The 24809-nt window shown below is 39.6% G+C and overlaps 1 protein-coding gene across 2 annotated transcripts in view; it reads right to left on the bottom strand.

Moving 5' to 3' along the window:
• The window catches only part of BBS4 (Bardet-Biedl syndrome 4), a 49568-nt gene that overhangs the window by 12718 nt on the left and 12041 nt on the right, over positions 1–24809 (bottom strand). Inside the window, exons 3-7 of one of the 2 annotated variants that reach the window (XM_040227404.1) lie at positions 11309–11366; positions 8423–8502; positions 6379–6442; positions 5017–5128; positions 3758–3830 (exon numbers count right to left, since the gene is read on the bottom strand). In XM_040227404.1, the coding sequence (XP_040083338.1) occupies positions 3758–3830; positions 5017–5075 (132 nt within the window). In that variant the 5' untranslated portion in view covers positions 5076–5128; positions 6379–6442; positions 8423–8502; positions 11309–11366. The remainder of the gene's footprint in view (positions 1–3757; positions 3831–5016; positions 5129–6378; positions 6443–8422; positions 8503–11308; positions 11367–24809) is intronic. The other variant, XM_040227403.1, reaches the window with a different exon arrangement.

Genomic DNA, 24809 nt, shown 5'->3' on the forward strand with positions numbered 1-24809 from the left:
TCAGCCTGACAATGCAAAGGACACTGGTTCAAACCCTGGCCCAGGAAAATTCCACATGCTGTGGAACAACTAAGCCCATGCGCCACAACTACTGAGCCTGCACTCTAGAGCCTCCCGAGCCACAACTCCTGGGCCCACACGTCTACAGCCTGTGCCCTGCAACAAGCAGCCATCACAAGGAGAAGCCTGCACACACAATGAAGAGTGGCCCCTGCTCAATGCAACTAGAGAAAGCCTGAGCACAGCAGCAAAGATGCAATGCAGCCAAAATAAAATAATAAATGTTAAAAAAAAAAAAAAGAAATGGTCTCAGATTGCTAAGAAAGGACTATTTTTAAGAAGGAAAAAAAAAAATTTCAACATATATATATATGTAGAAAATCACCATGTACTCATTGTCTTGCTCCAACAACCATCCAATCCATACCCCCACATCCATCCCACTACTTCTGTGAGCAAACCAGATAATATAACATTTTATCCACAAATATTTCAGTATGTATTTTTCTATTTTTTATTATTTATATATTTATTTTTGGCTGTGCTGGGTCTTCACTGTCGCGCGTGCTTTGCTCCAGCTGTGGTGGGTGAGGGCCACTCTTTGGTGCACAGCCCACCCATTATGGTGGCTTCTCCTGTTATGGAGCATGGGCTCTAGGGCGTGCAGGCACACGTGGCTTCAGTAGTTGTGGTCCCCAGGCTGCAGAGCACAGGCTCACTACTTGTGGTGCAAGGGCTTAGTTGCTTCTTGGCATGTGGGATCTTCCCAGACCAGGACTTGAACCCATGTTTCCTGCATTGGCAGGCACACACTTTACCACTGAGCCACCAGGGAAGTCCCTCAGTATATATTTCCAAAGGATAAGATCTCTCTTTTATAAAATCTACACAATACCATTATCATACTTGGGAAAAAAAAATTAGTTACTGCTTAATATCTGATATTGAATCATGTTCAATTTCTGATAAATGACTCACATTACAATAAATTTTTCTTAAATCACAACCCAAAATATGTCCACACTTTGCCAAGCAGTGGGATTTGAACTCAGGCCTGTCTCTAAAAGTAGGGCTGTAATTCTCCTCTCTCCAACTCCACAAGTACATTCCAGTTCATCACCCTTTAAGAATGTACACACGGAGCTGAAGAGAGGAGAAATATAGCTTACTTGTCCTTTAATGTCCTGGAAGGTAACTAATGCCCCTACCCTTTTGAAAATATTTGCTATAGTTATTACTTGGCAAAACAACAGCAATATGCCTTAAACAAACTGACAGCCAAGGAAATTTTTGAAATTTGAAAAGAAAACTAGAACACATCGAGTTAAGTTCTGTTCTTCATGGGGTGAGAGGATGCAGCAGACATGCTGCAAGAGCAAGTGATCCAGTGGAACGATCACAGGCCTAAAGTGAGGATTCCGGATTCTAGACCTGGATTCTGCTCCATTCCTGCCATCACCTCACTGTGTGCCCTTCAGCAAGTCACTCCACCTCCAAAAGCCTCAGCTTCCTCATCTAAAAGTACAGGAAATCCTCCCTACTTAACAGCTGCTCCAAAAGTCCAGTGAGATCATGGCAAGAGGAATTATTCTCCTGCTGCAGCCAGACTGTGGAATACCCTGATGAGTCCAAGAAAGTGAAGCTACAGGTTTTCTACAGGCCACAGCACAGGCACTCGTGAAGCATCAGGGCAGGGAATGGATGTTTGAGAAATGACCACCTCTACTGGCACCAATGGACTTGTTATCCCAGGTGAGTAATACCAAATGAGCTCTTTCAACCAACTGGACATAAACATTCTCCCTTTCCCCCCCATCCCGTCCTTGAGCTCACCTGTCTCACTTCCTCTCTATCTCCCTCTAGGGACTCATTTTCTCTTCAGCTCAGCCCTTCAGACTGTTTTTTCCAGGATTCCATCCTCAGCTCACTGCAGAGTAATCTCATCCAATTTCATGGTTTTAATCATCACCTTTGTGTTGACTCCAAAACTTGTATCTCTATCCCAGAACACTTGAGCTTCAGATTTCTATATACAGCCATGTATTGGATACATCTCAATTTAGATATCCTACCAGAAGCTACAATACATCATGTCCATAATCTTCAGAAAATAGGATTTAATTCTAATTTGTTATCACCACCCTCTCCCCTAACTTGCTTCTCTTCCTTCCTTATTTCCTGTTTCCTTATTTCCTGGTTGATTGTCCCATAAACCACCAATCCATCTTTGCATCTGCAGCCTAGTGCCTGGCACACAGCATTCACTCGTTGAAAAAAGTGACTAAATGAACAAAAGAGTAACTCACTTTTCCTTTATCTGTAGCTTTACTTTGGCCTTTGGCTATAAAATACTCAATGGCATAAAGACTTAAACATCTCAGTCTTCAGATCTGCAGAAAAGTGACTGACAAACACATCTAAAAAATAACAGGGGCATAAGAACTGCAGGGAAAACCCATGCTAGCTCTTTCTACTAATCAATCTAATCCTTTACCCTTTGATATATCTAAGAATCTCCTTCACTCTTAGATGTATCTTTCTAAGAATCACAGTTATTTTGAAAAAACCATCAACATGAAAAAGAAGAACCAAAATAAAGAGAGGAAGAAAAAGACAATTGTGGAAAGCAGAAGAGAACTTCAAAGGGTCAGAGACATGAAGAGGTAACTGTAAGAAAAGACAAAGTTCTTGAAAATTTATAATTACAAAAATAAAAAATATTGAATATGAATATAGCTAAAAACAAAAATGATGATTTGGAAGATATGACTGAGGAAATATCTCTGAATGTACAGCAAACACAAGGATGTGGAAAATATGAGAGGCAAGTTAGAAGACAATGAGAACAGATGTGGAACATGTGTAATAGAGTGGAAAACAGTGTGGCCAACACTGCTAGTTATCTCCCTGATGTTCACCCTCTCTGATTACCTTACTAACAGAAATCTAACTACATTTAGAGTGACGATGTGTCCAACTTAAAAACTATATTTCCCAGTCTTCTTTACAAAACAGGTAGTCGATATAATGTACGTGGACGTCTGTTGAGGATTTCTGGGAAAGTTATACTTTCTCAATAAAGGTTATGTCTTTCTCTTTGTTGCCTCCTCTTTCTCCCTACTAGAATAATGATGTGGTGTTAGAGCTGTAGCAGCCATCTTGCAGCCATGAAGAAAAAGTCTCAGTGTTGTTGTCAAATCAATGTCAGTAACTACTTACCTGGGCTTCTTGTTACATAAGAAAAAAATAAACTCATAATTTGTGAAGTCAGTGTTTAATGTTTTGTTGCAGTTACACACAATCCCTAAATGATACAGACAATGGAGAAGAAAAAATAATCGAAGAACTACCAAAAAAAAAAAAAAAAAACCACCTCTCTATCCAAAGGCAAGGGTCTTCAAAGTGAAAGAGCCAATTGAATGCAAGAGAAAAGAAACACATCATGACAAATATTACTGGTATTTCAGAACTCTAATAATAAACAGAAAATCCTCAAAGGTTCTAGACAAGACAGTGGGGTTATCAACAAGAATCAGACTAGTAACAGACTACTCATCAACAATACTTATAGCAAGAAAGCTTGGCAGCATTGTCTGCTGAGTTATGAGGAAACCTAACTTTTGATCTTATACCTAGGCCAAATCATCAATCAAGTGTGAGGATAAAATAAAGACAGTTTTGGCATGTAATAACTCAGTAATAAATACAAATGATAGCCCATATGATAAATGAAACCATCAGCATGTTCCCTACTTACCCAGTCTTTCTGATTAAGTTTAGCTGCTTCATTATATACTTCAATGGCAGCTTTATGTTTTCCCAAAAGAAATCTGGGGAAGAAACACATTTTCTGTAATTATTAACATAAAGCTTTTAATAAAAACCAACCCCACTAGTCCCACATTTGACTCATGTTCCAGCCAGCAGAGAATTCTGGAAGCCTCTTCCCTATGATTGGCTTGTGTGGGTTTAGCCAGTGAGACTCATATACCGACAGCAGAAGCTCTTAGTAGAGACAGAGCTGGTAGCTGTTCCAAGGCCTTGGCCCCATTCTATACCAATTTTAGTGAAAGTGTTAGTTGCTCAGTTGTGTCCAACTCTGCAACCCCATGGACTGTAGCTTGCCCAGCTCCTTTGTCCATGGAATTCTCCAGGCAGGAATCCTGGAGTCGGTAGCCATTCCCTTCTCCAGGGCATCTTCCTGACACAGGGATTGAACCCAGGTCTCCTGTGTCTCCTGCATTGCAGGCGGATTGTTTACCATCTGAGCCACCGGGGAAGCCCCAATTTTAATGAAAGTCTTGTGTAATTTATTTTCCCCAATGTACAATAAATGTAGACCAAGAAACAAGCCAAATTAATTCCATGTTAAACAAGAATTGCCACAGTTTTTCATCATCATGTATTAGGGATATGCCCTTCTCTTCCAAACTAAGTCTCTTTCCTTGATATTAATTCTGGAGACACAGGGGAAAATCAGCCTCTGTGCAAAGACAGTGCAGGTATGGATGACACCGCAGGTTAGAAAGTGAGGGTGGGAACTCCACAGATCACACTCTACTACTCTGGAGTAGTAAAGCTATTAGTACTTAAAAGCTTATAAAGATTCTAGAGAGTGCCAGAATCCAGGAGCCTTCAGAGGCTTAACAAACACTTAAACAAACACTATAAAACACGATAAACACTTAACAAACACTACAAAACTACTATGTGCATAGTATTATGCTAAGTATTGGAACAGTAAGCAAGAAAAATTCCATGGGTTGGCAATACGATTAGGGTACCTGAAGCACAAAATGTTACTATTTGAGAAATACTATCAGTGCTCTCCTATCAAACTAGAATATGCAGTGTTTGGAATACTCAGTTGCTTTATACTGGTTATCTCATTTTCTCAAATTTCAAAATTAATCCTCACTCTTCAAAGTGAATTTGTTACGTTTCTCTTTAAGCAAGCCCCAGCCAGAGAATGCACTTCACATTATTCCCTAAGGCCTCCAGGCTGCCAATACTCACAAAGATCTGGCCACCTGCTTGAGGTTATCAGCACACTGAGGGCTGAGAAAAGCACACATCTGAAAGAGTCTTAGGGATTCTTGGATATTTCCTTCCAGGCGAAATATCAAAGCTGCCAAGAGAGAGAAAACACAAAAAATAAAATCATGTTCTAAGAATGGAGCCTGGCATGTGAAAAACTGGAGAAAGAGGGAAGCAGGAAATCTTATCAAAGAAACCCCTTGGATAACTGTGTCTTAAAATACAATCAGATATGACTTCAGATGGATTGAAACAAGCAGCAAAGTTGGTGATGAGCTGAAACCTTTTTTTAAGGTATCTGGGACCTACCTATTTCTCCACTCCCAGCTTCCGACAGGCAGATAATCGGGTGCCTTGTAAATTATTCCAGAAACTCTTCACTGTAAGAACATTCTTATAGCTCCTATCAGATGCTCTATTAATCATGGTAATTCCAACTTCACCTGACAGTTTTCAGAGAGTACACCCAAATGGGGCAAGTGCAATAAAAAACCCAAGTCCAACAAGGAGATGCTGGCAAAGAATGCAGTAATATTTCAGAGTTGGTTCTCAGTCTAGCAACCAATCAGAATCAATCATTTTTCCTAGGCCTAAGTTTTCAGAAGATTTACATGCTTAAGTAGTATGAGGCACTGTAAGTCTGGAACTGGTGATATTGGGAATAAATAAGCATTATTTTGCCACAATGTCCTAGATATGTTAATGTATTACCAATTACATCAGAAAATTGCATATTAATCTGAAGACTACAAATGCAGAGTGGGAAACAAAACCATTCATTTACAAATCAAAGTCAGAAAGTTCCTGGTGCCCAAGTAGCAACCAAGAATGCTACTTGGGCACTACAGAGTAAAATTCCAATCAATCCCTCTAATCCCTATATTATTCAGTCCCTATAATATTTGATTTCTGATGATTTCCATTTATTCTCTGCTTTGTCCTGTATACCTCTAGGCTTCTTCCCTTCATCCTGACTCCCGTACAAAAAATCCTAAAGCTTTTTCTCACCTCTTCTAGCTTGACTACAAAGAATTCTTGAAAAGCCTCTTCTGGGCCCAACACTGCTGCAGAAGGCAGCGACCCTAACAACAATTCTGAAAAACACTAGCCAGAAACTAGAATAGGGGTGAAGGACAGCAGCAAGCTTTTTAACAGAACTAGTCACTTCTGAGGTCAAATCCAGCACAATACTTACATTCTGATTTCAAAAAAACAGTAATACTAAACAAGAGATTTGTGGAACATTTACTTGAATTTAAGTATTTCATAAGTTGTTCTTTTTCCAGAATCTAGGCAGAGTGTACATTTCTCTAGCAAGAAGAGAAGAAATATATGTCTCACCTTGGACATAGACAGCATATTCACATAACCCGTGAGTCTCCTGAAGCTGTTCTTTGATAACAGCCTGAAAAAGAAACAAACAATACTTCTGAATAGTGGTTACATGTCTTCAAGTGTTTTTAAGTAAAGGAAGACATGGACACCTGTCTGCTGTCACCTTGTTTGATATATACGCTGAGCACATCATGAGAAATGCCAGGCTGGACAAGTTACAAGCTGGAATCAAGATAGGTGGGAGAAAAATCAAAAACCTCAGATATGCAAACGGTACCACCCTGATAGCAGAGAGCGAGGGGGAACTGGAAGGCCTCTTGATGAGGGTGAAAGGGGAGAGTGGAAGAGCCGGCTTAAAACTAAATATTGAAAAAACTAAGATCATGGCATCCAGCCCCTTTACTTCCTGGCAGATGCATGTGGGGAAAGGTGGAAATAGTGACAGATTTCCTCTTCTAGGGCTCTAAGATCACTGTGGATGGTGACTGCAACCACGAAATCAGAGGACATTTGCTTCTTGGCAGGAAAGCTATGACAAACCTAAACACTGAATTGAAAAGCAGAGACACTGCTCTGCCAACAAAGGCCCAAGCAGTCAAGGCTGTGGTCTTCCCAGTGGTCACATACAGTTACGAGAGGTGGACTGTAAAGAAGGCAGAGCGCCAAAGAGTTGATGCCTTCACGCTGTGGTGCTGGAGAGGACTCCTGAGAGTCCCCTGGACAGCAAGGAGATCAAACCAGTCGATCTTAAGGGAAATCAGCCCTGAATATTCACTGGAAGGACAGACGCTGAGGCTGAGACTCCAGTATTTTGGTCATCTGATGAGAACAGCCAACTCACAGGAGAGGTCCCTGATGCTGGGAAGGACTGAGGGTGGGGGGAGAAGAGGGCGTCAGAGGATGGGATGGCTGGATGGCATCACCGATGCAATGGACATGAACTTGAGCAAACTTTGGGAGATGGTGATGGACAGAGAAGCCTGGCATGTTGCAATCCACAGGATCACAAAGAGTCAGACATGACTGGGCAATTGAACAAGACATGGACAAGGAGTATATATAAGGAATCTAGATAGGAAAAAAGGAGAAGCAATAGGTGTGGAAGGAAGCAGGTAAATCTGGCTACAGAAAAGTTGAATTTGAAATGTCTGTGAAGCATTCAGTATGCATCAGACTGATCTGGCGATCAGGAAGAAGTGTGCAGAACAAGCAGAGAAAAGAGTCAAGGACAGTACATAGGGACAGCCCTAATTCTTAAGAAACAAGCAAAGGAAGAGAAGCCGAAAGAAAGGAAACAGAAGAAGTGGTCAATAAAAGAAAAGGGAAATAAGAATAGTATCACAGAAGGAAAAAAAAATCTTTCCGAATCCATACTGGAACAAAACATTGCTAGTTGTTTGCACTGCTGTGGGTACAAATGTGACAGGTACAAAAATCACAACCTTAAAAGCATTACAAAGCTCTGAATGCCAAAAAAAGACAATACCAAGGATATATTTGCATGATGATACTATTCTCTGCCAGAAAGTATGTAACATGTATACCGTCACCAAAGATACAGTTTAGAGAAAAGAATACACATGGTTTTAAAATATACAAAGGATCAAGCTCCCCACAAGAATTATGAAATAAAAGTGAAACACCATTTTTCACCTATCCAGAGATCAAAAAGTTAAACACTATGCTGATTTGAACATATGCTCTCCACCATAAGACCAACAAGTCCCAGAGAGTAGTGGCTCCTTCAGCCTGGTCTTGAAATGAGAAGACACATGGAGCACGCTGGAACCTGATCCACAGACTGTGGTTAAACCCCACCAACCTAGAGCCAATCTGAAGGCCTATGAGTAAATAAGGCCACCGACATTTTGAGGTTGTTTGTTAAGCAACATTATCACAGCAAAAGCTAATTGATACACAAAATGTGAAGAAACAAGATTTCACACATTATTAAAATAATGGGTTATTACCTGCCATACAAACTGAGTGACAGACACACATGCTTAATCAAAGCCTGCCTCTCATGTTCTCTATCACCACAGCCTCTCACCTTGCATGCTTCATAATCCTTCTGGATATAATAGAGATGTATCAACCAGTTCTGCTTCTCCAAAATAGGAAACTCCGGAGCTGGGTTGCATATTTTGACAAAAACAAACAAACAGTCATTGTTAGGTTTTCTCCTTGAGCATTGTCCTCATGTCTAAACTAACCAAAAGGAGACTGTAATATCATGTTAAATTCATGCTGCTGACCATTTTTAACCAAAGTGTATTAAAAATGTGTGGATTATTACATTAAGAGATACTTGTCCTACTAGTACAAATTTAATATGTATTCCTGTACAGTTTGTGTGGTTCATAATATCAGTTTCTCAACTGATAACTGAAGGGAAAAACAGAATCATTCTTTCCCTCTTTTCCTGTTTTGGAAGGTGAATAAAATGACTTTCCAAAAGATATTTCAGGAGTGTTACTAACAAAATATATATAACATAGTTAATATCACATACAGATCAGAGGACCAAAAATAGCTAAACACAGTCTTAGCAATAGCTCAAATGTGAAACATTATACTGTTGTCCAGTAATGAGAAGTCAACAAGGAGAAAAATATTTCAGACACCTCAGACACTGAAAATGATTCACGACAGAGAAACTATGAGTTACTATTCCTTTGAGTTCAATTAAAATATAGGTAAAAATTCATTAAGAAGTTAACTTTTCTATGGTAAAAAGGAAGACAGTTATTCACACCAAACTCAGAACAGTGGAGACCTCAAGGAAGAAGGAAGAATGAATTAGAAATCAATAAAAAGGAGAATTAAACTCTTTAATGCTTTAGCTATCAAAAAAATTAAAAGCTCTAAAATGTATACAGCTAAATGTTTTTATTTATTAAATCTGGCCTGTAAGCACATGGGTATTTGTTATTTTTTATGCATTTTAATACATGATTGAGGTATTCCCTGATTATTTTAATGGTCACTTTTCTTTTTTTGGCCACACCACACCACATATGGGATCTTAGTTCCAAGACTAAGGATGAACTCTGCGCCCCCTGCAGTGCAGACTGAACCACTGGACCACCAGGGAAGTTCTGGTGCTCCCTTATTTTTCAAACTGTAAAAGAAAGGGCACACCAGGGGAAGAAAGGGAAATGATTTGTAATCACTCTGTTCCAAAACCTTAGGTGATATAACAACAAAAAACCCAAGACTTACATGTGTATAATATTAATATGATGGGAAGGAAAAAAAGATTACTGTGACCCAGAATTAACATTGAAAGTGAAAGTCATTCAGTCACATCTGACTCTTTGTGACCCCATGGACCATACAGTCCATGGAATTCTCCAGGCCAGAATACTGGAGTGGGGAGCCTTTTCCTTCTCCAGGGGATCTTCCCAACCCAGGGACTGAACCCAGGTCTCCCACATTGCAGGCAGATTCTTTACCAGCTGAGCCACAATTAAGAATGCTTTTTTCTAAGTGAAATTATGACAGAAATATGGATATAATTTTATAAACAAGAAGAAAGAAAAAAAGATTAAATGTTAAGCAACCCAACTCTTCATCTTCCAATTACCCACATTCTCTGACTGGGACCACCCTTCTTCTAGTCAGCAGGGCTTATGTGAGACTCTTCAAAGACTTTTTTTTCCTTCCTTCTCTTCCCCTGAGCCCCATCAACCATCAGATATTAGCCATTCCTGTTCTGCCTAACTAACCATTTCCAAAGTTAAATTTCCTACAAAAGACCACACAAATCATCAAGCTTAAAGGCAGATGTGAGTGGGTATGCATGCAATCTTAAAGCAAGTCTCAACTGTATGACCTACCTCACTGTTACCTACCCCTTTTCTAAGGGAAAGGAGACACTGAATCCTTTGAGTTTATAATATCACTATCACTGCTTCTATAGCCTAAAGAAAATTTATTAAATGCAAATTTGAGTCTTTCTTATTATTAAAATCTTGGACTTCCTGGGTAGTGCTAGTGATAAAGAACCTGCCTGCCAATGCAGGAGACATAAGAGATGCAGCTTCAATCCCTGGGTCGGGAAGATCCCCTGGAGAAGGGCATGGCAACCCCCTCCAGTATTCTTGCCTGGAGAATGCCATGGACAGAGGACTCTGGTAGGCTACAGTCCACAGGTTCGCAAAGAGTTGGACATGACTGAAACGACTTAGCACACACGCACAATATTATTAAAATCTTATAATAAAAGATGAACTATTTTTTATGTTCCATGGGTGAAGAATGGGAGAAAAAAAAAGTTCAATTTGTAAGCTATCTCAAGGGCCCAGAGGCTCATGAAATGGAGTAGGAATTAGAAGAAGGGAAAGCACCACCAAATTCAAGTGCCTAACAGTCATTTCACACTCTTGATGATATTGTCTAAAAGTTAAAAGAACTCTAAGTTCACCAAAGACTTTACAAATCATTACAGTGCCACATATTGTCCTATTACTGTGTAATCTTGGAAAACTTAGTTTCCTCATCTTTAAAAAACTCATTCATTCAACAAATATTCACTGAGTACCAACCACATGCCAGGCACTGTTCTAGGCAATGGGGATACAAAAGTGAACAAAACTGATTATAAGCTTCTGGGGAGCTTGTAATCAGGGCAGAGTTGGGGGCTGGTAAGAGAGTGCTAGCAGAAGGGACAGATGATAATAAGATACCTATTATTTGTAACATTTTCCTCACACTTAAATAGAAGGATCGGGGATAAAATATCCCCACAGAGTTGTGAGGACTGAATAACAATACATATAGAGATTCGAGTACTGTCTGGTACACAGTAAGCCCTAAAGAAGTGCTAGCTGTTGATGTTATTTTTATCATCATTATCATTAGTCAGTTTTGAAGATGAGGAAATTCTAGATACCACAGAAATCCCTATGAATCCTGAATTTAGTTAGAATTTTACCTGTAAATGTGTAAGCTGAATTTCTTGTACTCCAGATCACTGCTCAGTCAAATTCCCCCTACAAACAGGGATATTGGTTCATATATGCTTTTGCAAGTATTAGATTTACCTACTTGATAGATCCTAAAAACAATTAGACATTTAAGTGCAAAGTAGAGCCTCCTCCTGTATTTTATAGCAGAGCAAGGTAGTCATCTCCCATGCTACACTAAATTTAGGAGTCTATATTACCATGGAGGTCAGGTAACCAGCTGATGAGATAATGACACAGTTAAGTCTTTCAGCTGTTTGTAAAAAAGATCTCACTCAGCACACTGCCCCCTCCCATTTTTTATCAAGGCAAGGTAAAGCCTGACTGTAAAAAGACCTGATTCACATCCCCAGCTCCCACACGGCTCTCCACCATCACCAAGGCAGTGGCGGCGGAAGGCTGGTGACCTGGCAACAATACTCCCTTGCCCTTCTCTTCTCCTGTCCCCATTCCACTCTTTTGTGACGGCTCTTTCTTTCCTCCTAAGAATGCACCAGACACATCTCAAACAATTCCGTAACCAAACAAACATGGCATCACAAAGATTCTTCCCTGTAATTTGCCCTGTCGTGTTTTTATTCTCATAAAAAGAACCAAAATTCAAAACTTTACATTAAATTGATAATGGTAGTGAACAGCATCCTGGATATACAAATGTTGTTGTTTAGTCACTAAGTCATGTCCGACTCTTCGACCTCATGGACAGCAACATACCAGGATTCCCTGTCCTTCACTATCTCTTGGGAGTTTGCTCAGACTCATGTTCATTGAGTTGATGATGCTATCCAACCATCTCATCCTCTGTTGCCCCCCGCTCCTTCTGCCCTCGATCTTTCCCAGTATCTGGGATGTTAAGCAGAAAATTACTGTGCTTTGAATTTTTAATTAAAAAATTTTCTACAATGACTAAGGCTTTTGTAAGTACATTATAAATGAACGCTTCTTTGGTAACAGATCTCGTTAAGAAGACACGTAGCACATAGGACTTTTACATGTAGAAGTCCAATCTTCAATCAGTAACGGACTTCTGTGGGACTTAGAGCAAGTAATTTAAGTCTCTGGGCCTCCATTTTTCCCCTATAATTTTAACTGGGGAAAATTATGAAAAATCTGCAAGTGGTTATTCAACAAGTTAATTTCCTCATGTTAAAATAAGACCTATAATACTTTTCTACCTCAGTATATTACTGGGGACATCAAAAGAAATAACAAATTTTGACATATGGAAGACATTTTTGTGATATCAATTTGAGCTCTGTATCAGACAGGGTCTAATGAGGAAACAGAAACTACATGAGGATTTAAAACAGAAGGGCTTCAATGCTGCTAACAGGTGAGGGAAGAAATGAGAACCAATAGGGAAGAGTGATGCAAATCAGAGGTTAGCATGGGAACAAGTCATTACCACCTGTGGACTGAGGGAAAAACAGAGGGAATGCATTGCTACCGATACCTAAGGCTGAGGTTACCTGGAAGAAGCTCAAAGCATATGGCCTGACTGGCAGAAGCAACAAGAGACGCTTCAGAAACCACGCTACTCCTCCAACTTCCCAAAGCAGAGAGAAAGAAGGGAAAGCCCTGTCTTCTCCTTCCTCCCACCTTCCAATCTCCTGCCAGTTCCCCTCACTTGCTAATCCAGCCAGAAACTGTGCTGACACCAGAGCCTAGGAAGGAATGAAGCCCGGAAGGGTCTGCTCCTCACAATACTCAGCAGAGAAGGGAAGGGTGAGGAATGGAGGATCTGAGGGCAAACAGCTCCAGGATCAGCAGAAATGCCACCTCTGCTCAGGAATATAGATGATGAAGGAGCCAGAAACTAGACTGACTCAGCAGTCACCCGAGGATACGTGCTAGAAGTTATCTTTATAAAAAAAATATTAAACTACTACCTATCCAACAGGTTTGCCTCTCATGAACTTAAAATGGGATGAGAAAGAAAGGAAAAATTAATGTAACAGATTATGGTTTTACTACATACCCTGTGTGCATGTGTGCTTAGCCGTGTCCGAATCTTTTTGATCCCATGGACTATAACCCTCCAGGCTCCTCTGTCCATGGAATTTTATAGGCAATACTGGAATGGCTTGCCATTTCCTCCTCCATGGGATCTTCCCCACCCAGGGATCAAATCTGCATCTGCTGCAATGCGGGTGGATTCTTTACCACTGCACCACTGAGGAAGCCCTTACTATTCACAAATGAGGAAATTAAGATTCCAGAGGTTAAGTGATTTGCCTATATTCAAGAGCTTATTAATGGAAGAGGCAGGGCTATATCCCAGGCCTCCAAATTACTCATTTAACTACACCAAGTTTCATCCCAATTATAAAGGACTTTCCAGTTTTAAAATGTATAAAATTGGAAAGTTCTTTACAATTGGGACAGAAACTTGGTGTGGTTAAATGAGTAACTTAGCAACACAACATTAATAATGATATCAAAGTTTTCCTATTATCAAAAAAAAGAAGAACAGGACTTTTGACATGTTATGGTAGCAAGATTTTCAATTAAAAAAAGTTAAAACAACCATATATACATATAGTAAAAATAAAACTGAAAGGACAGAGAGAATATTAAAGACTCTGTCCATTCCCCCTCCTCGCTAGAAATTGTTATTTTCTAAGGAATCTCTATGCATAATTAAGCATATGGGAAAGTGTACACATACACAAAGGGGATTATATTAAATGTATTTGGAAACTTTGCTCATGTCTACTGAACTTAAGTACATCCTTCCCAGTGACCCAGCAATCCTGCTACTAAGTGTACATAAGTACAAATCCTGCTACATAAGTGTACCCCAAAAAACATACCCTTTAAGGATGGCATTATGCATAACATCTCAAAATGAAAGTATCCCAAATGTTCATTCCAAGTAAAATGAATAAACTGGGGTATCACCCCATAATGCAATACTATGTTATAATGGAAAAGAACAGCCATTATTGCATGCACCAAGATACATGAATACCACAAAGATAATTTTGAGCAAGGAAGTCAGATACTGAAACCTATACACTGAATGATTCCATCCACTTATATCAAGTTCAAAAGTAGGTAAAACCCTGTCTACAAGGTAGAAGTTAAATACCTAAGTAGCCATCTTTGAAAGGAGTAGTTAATGACTGGTAGGGGCTATGAGGGAGGCCTCTAAGATGTTGGTGACGTTGTATCATTTAATCAAGATGGTGAGTACAAGGACTTCCTTGGTGGCACAGTGGATAAGAATCCGCCTGGCAATACAGAGGACACAGATTCGAGCCCTATCCAGGAAAATTCCACATGCGGTGGAGCAACTAAGTCTGTGTGCTCTAACTATTGAGCCCGCTCGCCCTAGAGCCGGAGCTCCACAATAAGAGAAATCATTGCAATGAGAAGCCCACGCGCCACAAGGAAGAACAGCTCCCCTCAACCAGAGAAAGCCTGCACAAAGCAATGAAGATCCAGTGCAGCCAAAAATAAAATAATCAATGAATTAAAAATAAATACATACATTGGTTTTATGTTTGAAAAAAAGATGGTGAGTACATGGATATGTTCACTTTGTAAAAATGTATTAAGCTGTACAATTATAACATGTACTTTTCTGTATATATGGTATATGTTAATAAAAGTGTCAAAATCAAATTAAACACCTCCTCAACCAAAAACATTAATTTCTGCAATATCAATGTGGAAGAGGTGGGGGCACACCACTCAGTCTGAGGGTAAGAGTCATAACCTCCTAGACAAGACACAAAAAGCATTAACCATAAAGGGAAAAAATTAACAAATCACCTTCATCAAAATTAAAACTTCTGATCAAAAAAGGAGTCAAAAATGGTGGTGGCTAAAAGACAAAGAAAGGGAAAAGCCTCCGAAAATGGAACAATGGAACAAAAGAAAATCCATGGACCAGAGTGAGAACTTCAGGTGAAACAAACGCACCCACTTCTTGGCTAGCCCAATTTGCATAGAGCAGGCTCAGCAGGGAGAAGACAAATGTATAAAAAGAGGAAGCAAGACGGATTGAGGCCTCTCCTTTGGGGTCGGCCCACTCTCACACCTCGAGGGTGTACTATCCTTTGCTTGCCAAATAAAACTTTGAGCTGTAACCGAGCTGTTAAAAAAAAAAAAAAAACTGATCATCAAAAGATGCACTGCTATATGACTTCATGAAAAGAAGTTCAAGCATAGACAGACAAAATTTACTTTCAGGGACAGAAATCAGAACAATGGTTCCCTCTAGGGAACTGAAGGAAGGACTGATTGGGAAGGGGCTGGAAGAAACTTTCTGGGTGATAAAAATATTTAACTCGTCCTACACTGGCAGCCCACGCCAGTACTCTCGCCTGGCAAATCCCATGGACGGAGGAGCCTGGTGGGCTGCAGTCCATGGGGTTGCACAGAGTTGGACACAACTGAGCGACTTCCCTTTCACTTTTCACTTTCATGCACTGGAGAAGGAAACGGCGACCCACTCCAGTGTTCCTGCCTGGAGAATCCCAGGGACGGGGGAGCCTGGTGGGCTGCCGTCTATGGGGTCACACAGAGTCGGACACGACTGAAGTAACTTAGCAGCAGCAGCAGGTGATGACTACATACGTTATTTGTCAAAATTCAAAAACTGGGCACTTAAAATTTATAGATTTTACTATCATTGGGGAAAAATAAAAGATGTATATAGTACCTTTTATTTAAATGAAAAGTTAACACTATTCCTCAAAAAAATCAAATAAAATTACGTCATTAAGTGGAGCCAGCAATTCCACTTCAGAGTATATACCCGAAAGAGCTGAAATCAGGGAGCCCCTTTCTACAGTGGTGCCAAAATGATTCCAAGGAAGTTAAAGCCACATTGCGATGAGGCCCTGGATAGCAGTGAGGTGGGCAGTCAGCCACTAACTGGGCACTTTTCATCTTCATCTACTGGCCTCATCCTACACCACAATGAGGGGACATTCAGTCACAGAGGATAGGTCAATGTTCTCATTAAAACAGCTAACAGAAATGCTGAACACTTCTGGCAGGGCCAGTTTGCAAAGGCTCCAGCCTTGTCAACATGGGAAGCCTCATCTGCAATGTAGGGGCTGATGGATCTGCCCTACCAGGAAGTCCTGCCCCTCCACCATTGCTCTCCAGTTAAGAAGTGGACGGCAAATAAAAAAGAACAAGGAGAGTCCAACGACAACATGAGCTTTTTGACTATATCTCTTATGTAACATATTCAATAAAAAGCTGAAGTCCTAGAAAAAAACAAAAAAAAAAGTAGGTACTCAAACGTATTTATTTATACATCAACATTCATGGCAGTGATACTGACAATAGTGAAAAGGCAGAAACAACTCAAAAGTCCATCAAAAGATAACTGGATATACAAAATATTTAATGTATGTACAAACAACAGAGTATTATTTAGCCTTAAAAAGTAATGAAATCTGTTCAACATGCTATAACACAGATGAACCGTGAAAATATCCTAAGTGAAATAAGTCAGAAACAATAGGATAAATGTTGCATAATTCTGCATATATGAATGCAATATTGAAAATATGCAAATTCAGACACAGGATTGGGTTGGCTTGAAAAGTTCATTCGGTTTTTTTCTGTATGATGGCTCTAGCTGCACTCAGTTGTCTTTAACGTCATTCAAAACAATTCTGTTAGATTCTACTGTGACAACTGTCATATCAGCATGCATTTTTAAAAAATTTATCAAAATTGGTGAATTTTTCTGTAGCCACTTTAATACTAAAGATGGAAGAAGAAAGGCAACATTTTTGGCATAGTATGCTTTAGTATTTCAGGAAAGGTAAAAACACAACTAAAACGCAAAAAAAAAAAAAAAAGGTTTGTGCAGCGTATGAAGATGCTATGACTAAATCAAACGTGTCAAAATGGTTCGAAAAGTTTCATGCTGTAGATTTCTCGATAGATGATGCTCAGATATACCAATTGAAGTTGACAGTGATCAAATCAAGACATTGAGAACAATCATATTTTTACCATGTAGGAGATAGCTGACATACTCAAAATATCCATGTCAAGCAACGAAAATCATTTGCAGCAACTTGGTTATGTTAATCACTTTGATGCTTGGTTCCCCATAAGTAAAGTGAAAAAAACCTTGACTGTATTTCCATTTGTGATTCTCTACTTAAACATAATGGAAACTTTACATTTTTAAAATGAATACTGGAGTGGGTTGCCATTTCCTTCTCCAGGGGAATCTTCCTGACCCAGGGATTGAACCCAGGTCTCCCACATTGCAGGCAGACGCTTTAACCTCTGAGCCACCAGGGAATTCCCAAAACGAATATGACAAGCAACAAAAAGTGGATACTGTACAATAACATGGAATGGAAGAGATCGTGGGGCAAGCCCAATCAACCAACAACAACCAGACCAAAGGCTAGTCTTCATCCAAAGAAGGTGATATGTTGTATGGTGGAACTGGAAGCGAGTCCTCTATTTGTAAGCTCCTTCTGGAAAACCAAATGATGAATTCCAACGAGTACTGCTCCCAGTTAGACCAAATGAAGGCAGCACTTGATGAAAAGTCTCCAGAATTAATCACTAGAAAATACATAATCTTCCATCAGGATAAAGCAAGACTGTATGTTTCTTTGATGACCAGGCAAAAACTGTCATGTCTTGGCTGAGAAGCTCTGAATTACCCACCATATTCACCAGGCATTGCACCTTTGGATTTCCATTTATTTTGGTCTTTACAGAAGTTTCTCAATGGAAAAAATTTCAATCCCCTGGAAGACTGTAAAAGGTACCTGGAACAGTTCTTTGCTCAAAAAGATAAAAAGTTTTGGGAAGATGAAACTATGAAGTTGCCTGAAAAATGGCAGAAGATAGTGGAACAAAACAGTGAATATGTTGTTTAGCAAAGTTCTCGGAGAAAATGAAAAATGTAAAAACCAAAGGAACTTTTTGGCCAAACCAATAGAATAGAGGATACCAGGGGCTAGAGGTGAGGGGAAATGGAGAGTTTATATTTAATGGCTAAGAGAATTTGTTTGGGATGCTAAAAAAGTTTTGAAAATAGATGACGGTGATGGTTGCACAACATGGTGAATGCCACTGATACCACTGCATTGTACTTTTAAATGATTAAAGAAGCAAATTTTATGTGTTTTGCCACAATTTCTTAAAACTTCATTTATTAAAAAATACTTTAAAAGCAAACCGCAAGCTGAGACCAAGTTTCTCACATAGTAAACAGATTGTCTCAGATTGTAAATTAAATTCATCCTAGCCTATGCAGCCACTCTAAAATGGGTAAGGTCTTCAATGAAGACTCCTTTAAGAAAGGAAATAAGCCCATGAAGTAAATCAATTAACTCACCTCAACTGAAAGCCAGAAAAGAGTCTTCTGAGTTATCTGAGGTCATATCATGGGAGGAAAACGAAGAGGATGTAAGTAGCCCCATGTAGGATATTTTTTCTCAGAACCATCAAGTAGTTCTGTAAACAATTCCAAATAAGTTGCCTGTTCTTGAAAAAGTCCTAATATATTTAGACAAGAATCCCAAATAAAAAGTTGTTTATCCCCTCCAGTGAGCTGGCACTGACTACCCTTAAGGCTGGAGTCAAGCTAGGATATTGGCCTCTCAAGCTGAGGAGGGGAGGGTGTGGGAGGCAACATCCAATCAGACTCAGAACTTCTCAGTTAGAATGCCACGGCTGCTGCTTGTTCAAATGAAGTCTCTCTGCCTGTTAATTCAACTTATGTGTGAAGTCGCCATGTTAAACTTACCAACTTCCTACAGTCTACCTTCTACTGAACTATCATACTCTTTAACTATAGCAGTGGTTCTCAATCAGGAACAATTTTGCATCCTAGGGAACATCTGGCAATATCTGGAGACATTTCTGGTTGTCACAACTGGGTGCTACTGACATCTACTAAGTAGAGATGAAGAATGCAATTACCATCTTGCAATATACAGGACAGCTCCCCCAACAAACAATTATCTTGACCAAAAAGTCAATAGTACCAAGAATGAGAAAATCTAAACTAGGGATTAAAAAGATATTTAGAATTTTTTTAATTTTATTGAAGTATGTGTGTGTGCTCGGTCATGTCTGACTCTTTGCAACCCCATGGACTGTAGCCCGCCAGGCTCCTCTGTCCATGGAATTTTCCAGGCAAGAATACTGGAGTGGGTTGCCAGTTCCTACTCCAAGGGATCTTCCTGACCTGGGGATCAAATACCTTTATCTTGCATCTCCTGCACTGGCAGGCGGATTCTTTACCACTGTGCCATCTGGAAAACCTCTTATTGAAGTATAGTTGATTTCCAATGTTAATTTCTGCTATACAGCAAAGTGACTCATCTATATCTATCTTTTTCATATTCTTTTCCATAATGGTTTATCATGTGAAACCTTAGTGAAAGTCGCTCAGTTATTCCAACTCTTTGCAACCCCACAGACTACACAGTCCATGGAATTCTCCAGGCCAGAATACTGGAGCAGGTAGCCATTCCCTTCTCCAGGGAATCTTTCCAACCCAGGGAATCTTTCCAACCCAGGGATTGAACCCAGGTCTCCCACATTGCAGGCGGATTCTTTACCAGCTGAGCCACCAAGGAAGCGTGCTCACAGACACAGAGAATAGACTTGTGGTTGCCAAGAGGCAGAGAAGTGAGGGAGGGAAGTAGTGGGAGTCTGGAACTAGCAGATGCAAACTACTATTCTCAGGATGGATAAACCTTTACCCTGATTCTGAACAAAGTACTATGATTTTGTTCATACTAGATTTTCAATATACTATGATATATACTGCTTCATATACTGAACACATACTATTTCATATACTATGTTACATACTATTTCAACAAAATACTAGATTTTCAGTATACTATGGTAAGCCTTTATCATAGTATACTGAATCTAGTTCCCTGTGCTAGACAGTAGAGCCTTGTTGTCTATCCATCCTATATATCGTAGCTTGAAGTGAAGTCGCTCAGCCGTTATCTGACTCTTTGCAACCCCATGGGCTGTAGCCCACCAGGCTCCTCCATCCACGGAATTTTCCAGGCAAGAGTACTGGAGCGGGTTGCCATTTCCTTCTTCAGGGGATCTTCCTGACCCAGGGATCAAACCCAGGTCTCCTGCATTGCAGGCAGACGCTCTACCGTCTGAGCCACCAGGGAAGCTCATGTCGTAGTTTGCATCTGCTTATTCCTACTCCCAATACTTCCTTCCCTCACTTCCCTGCCCCTTGGCAACCTCAAGTCTGTTCTCTGTGTCTGTGAGTGTGCTTCTGTTTCACAGATACATCAATCTGTGCCATATTTTAGATTTTGCATGTATGATATCATATGGTGTTAGTCTTTCTCTTCCTGACTGACTTTGTTTAGTATGACAATCTCTAGGTCCACCCATGTTGCTGCATTATCTCATTCTTTTTAATGGTTGGTAATTTTCTGTGTGTACACACACACATATATATGTACACACACATATATATGTACACACACACACACAACATCTTCTTTATTCAGTCATCTGTCAATAACATTTCAGTTCATTACATGTCTTCGCTTGGTAAATAGTGCTGCTATGAACACAGGGAAGCATGTATCTTTTTGAATTAAGAGTTTTGTCTATGTATATGCCCAGGAATGGAACTGCTTGATTATATGGTAACTCCAATTTTAGTTTTTGAGGAACCTCCATACTGTTTTCCATAGTGGCTGCACCAATTTACATTCCCACCAACAGTGTAAGAGGGCTCCCTTTCCTCCACACTCTCTCCAGGATTTACTATTTGTAGGCTTTTTAATGATGAAGACTCTGATCAATGTGAGGCAGTACCTCACAGTTTTGATTTGCATTTCTCTAATAATTAGTAATTAGGAGCATCTTTACATGTGCCTGCTGGCCATCTGTGAGACATCTAAAGATTGCACAGTGAAATATGGAAGCTTTCTGTTCAGAATACTACCCTGATTTTTAATTTGTCAAAGTTCACTAATCCTTAGGGCTGATTTTTTCCTGTTTTCTTTATACTTCCCTATGTTTTTCAAATTTCTATACGCTTATGCTGATTTTCTCATTAGAAATTAAAAGACACTCCTTGGAAGAAAAGTTATGACCAACCTAGACAGCATATTAAAAAGCAGAGACATCACTTTGCCAACAAAGGTCATCTAGACAAGGCTATGGTTTTTCCAGTGGTCATGTATGGATGTGAGAGTTGGACTGTGAAGAAAGCTGAGAGGCGAAGAATTGATGCTTTTAAACTGTGGTGTTGGAGAAGACTCTCAAGAGTCCCTTGGGCTGCAAGGAATTCCAACCAGTCCATCCTAAAGGGGATCAGTCCTGGGAGTTCATTGGAAGGACTAATGTTGAAGCTGAACGCCAATATTTTGGCCACCTGATGCGAAGAGCTGACTCACTGGAAAAGACCCTGATGCTGGGAAAGATTGAGGGCAGGAGGAGAAGGGGACGACAGAGGATGAGATGGTTGGATGGCATCATCGACTCAATGGACATGGGTTTGGGTGGATTCCGGGAGTTGGTGATGGACAGGAAGGCCCGGCGTGCTGCGGTTCACGGGGTTACAAAGAGTCGGACACGACTGAGCAACTGAACTAAACTAAACTATATTTATATATGAATTGCACCCCTGACACTGTGCAATACAATGGTATTGCAAATGTGTAAAATGGTTGCCCAAATGCAAAGCAACCTTAGCTGATTAACAGAAAGATCCAAATCAACAGATTTTATCTTCCAGACATTTCACTTGGCCCTGTTCACATACCTGGAATATTCTATTTAGTCCTAAATGCTCTACTTCCAAGATGGCCAACAAATTTCACTATAGAGCCAAAGCAATAATGGCAAAAGAGTTCTAAACTCTCACATGGAAAGAGTTGAAACTGGAAATGTTTAACCTTCAGAAGGATGGACCTAGGGAATACACACTGCACTTTAATTATTTGCTTATATTCTCTATGCCCTGAAGACTGTCAGTTCCCTGAGGGCAGAATCCATGCCCTATTTATCTGTGCATTCCAAATACTTGGAACCCTCACATGTATGAGGGGTTCAAGAACACGAAAAACTAAACTCTAATACCAGAAACCAGAAAGTGGTTGCTCTGCAGTGGGGAAGGGAGGAAGAACTGAATGGCACTGCTTAATTTTATAGCATACTTGTCAGATATGTCCCTTTTCCAATAGCTATAAACTTTTCATCTCATTAGCCTGAATTGGGCATGGGCCAATTCTGGATTGGTGTATATTAATTACAATTTTCCTGGACTGGAAGTCAGCTGAATCACACGGCATGACCTTGGAGGAAGTATGAAAAGAATAATGGAGGGATGACTATAATACCCACAAAAATGGAGGGATGATTATAATACCCACAAGTCCCAAATCACCCTACTGATTAAATGAACAGATATCACAGTAAGAAGATTCTCATGTCCAGAAATGGTGTTTAAAATATTAGCAATGGGGACTTCCCTAGTGGTCCAGTGGCTAAGACTCCTTGCTCCCAAATGCAGGGGCCTTTTGATCCCTGGTCAGGGAACTGGATCCCACATGCCAGATCCTGCATGCCACAACTAAGACCCAGTGCAGCCAAATAAATACATACAAATATTAAAAAAAAAAAAAAGCAATGATGTTAGACATTGGCAGAATTCATCTAAATTTCACAAATAATCTACACTGTAGATTACTGTTCTTTCAGTGAAAGCTGTTCCCCCCCGCCAAAAAAAGACAAAACTCTTTGAAAATAGATTCCTGAAAGTTAATATTTTCCAACAACTTATTCAAAGAATAACAGAAATGCCCCAAGTAAACACTTTATTAACAAAATAAAAACTCTTCTATTTGCAATTTTTTAAGGAATCTCCACACTGTTCTCCATAGTGGCTGTACTAGTTTGCATTCCCACCAACAGTGTAGGAGGGTTCCCTTCTCTCCACATCCTCTCCAGCATTTATTGCTTGCAGATTTTTGGATTGCAGACATTCTGACTGGTGTGAAGTGGTACCTCATTGTGGTTTTGATTTGCATTTCTCTAATAATGAGTGATGTTGAGCATCTTTTCATGTGTTTGTTGGCCATCCGTATGTCTTCTTTGGAGAAATGTCTAGTTCTTTGGCCCATTTTTTGATTGGGTCGTTTATTTTTCTGGAATTGAGCTGCAGGAGTTGCTTGTATATTTTTGAGATTAGTTGTTTGTCAGTTGCTTCATTTGCTATTATTTTCTCCCATTCGGAAGGCTGTCTTTTCACTTTGCTTATGTTTTCCTTTGTTGTGCAGAAGCTTTTAATTTTAATTAGATCCCATTTGTTTATTTTTGCTTTTATTTCCAGAATTCTGGGAGGTGGATCATAGAGGATCCTGCTGTGGTTTATGTCGGAGAGTGTTTTGCCTATGTTCTCCTCTAAGAGTTTTATAGTTTCTGGTCTTACATTTAGATCTTTAATCCATTTTGAGTTTATCTTTGTGTGCGGTGTTAGAAAGTGATCTAGTTTCATTCTTTTACAAGTGGTTGACCAGTTTTCCCAGCACCACTTGTTAAAGAGATTGTCTTTACTCCATTGTATATTCTTGCCTCCTTTGTCAAAGATAAGGTGTCCATATGTGTGTGGATTTATCTCTGGGCTTTCTATTTTGTTCCATTGATCTATATGTCTGTCTTTGTGCCAATACCATACTGTCTTGATTACTGTGGCTTTGTAGTAGAGCCTGAAGTCAGGCAAATTGATTCCTCCAGTTCCATTCTTCTTTCTCAAGATTGCTTTGGCTATTCGTGGTTTTTTGTATTTCCATACAAATCTTGAAATTATTTGTTCTAGTTCTGCGAAAAATATCGCCGGTATCTTGATAGGGATTGCATTGAATTTGTAAATTGCTTTGGGTAATATACTCATTTTCACTATATTGATTCTTCCGATCCATGAGCATGGTATATTTCTCCATCTATTAGTGTCCTCTTTGATTTCTTTCATCAGTGTTTTATAGTTTTCTGTATATAGGTCTTTAGTTTCTTTAGGTAGATATATTCCTAAGTATTTTATTCTTTTTGTTGCAATGGTGAATGGAATTGTTTCCTTAATTTCTTCTTCTACTTTCTCATTATTAGTGTATACGAATGCAAGGGATTTCTGTGTGTTGATTTTATATCCTGCAACTTTACTATATTCATTAATTAGCTCTAGTAATTTTCTGGTAGAGTCTTTAGTGTTTTCTATGTAGAGGATCATGTCATCTGCAAACAGTGAGAGTTTTACTTCTTCTTTTCCAATTTGGATTCCTTTTATTTCTTTTTCTGCTCTGATTGCTGTGGCTAAAACTTCCAGAACTATGTTGAATAGTAGTGGTGAAAGTGGACACCCTTGTCTTGTTCCTGACTTAAGGGGAAATGCTTTCAATTTTTCACCATTGAGGATAATGTTTGCTGTGGGTTTGTCATATATAGCTTTTATTATATTGAGGTATGTTCCTT

The sequence above is a fragment of the Oryx dammah genome, unplaced genomic scaffold (assembly GCF_014754425.2).
Source record: "Oryx dammah isolate SB20612 unplaced genomic scaffold, SCBI_Odam_1.1 HiC_scaffold_26, whole genome shotgun sequence".
Lineage (NCBI taxonomy): Eukaryota > Metazoa > Chordata > Mammalia > Artiodactyla > Bovidae > Oryx > Oryx dammah.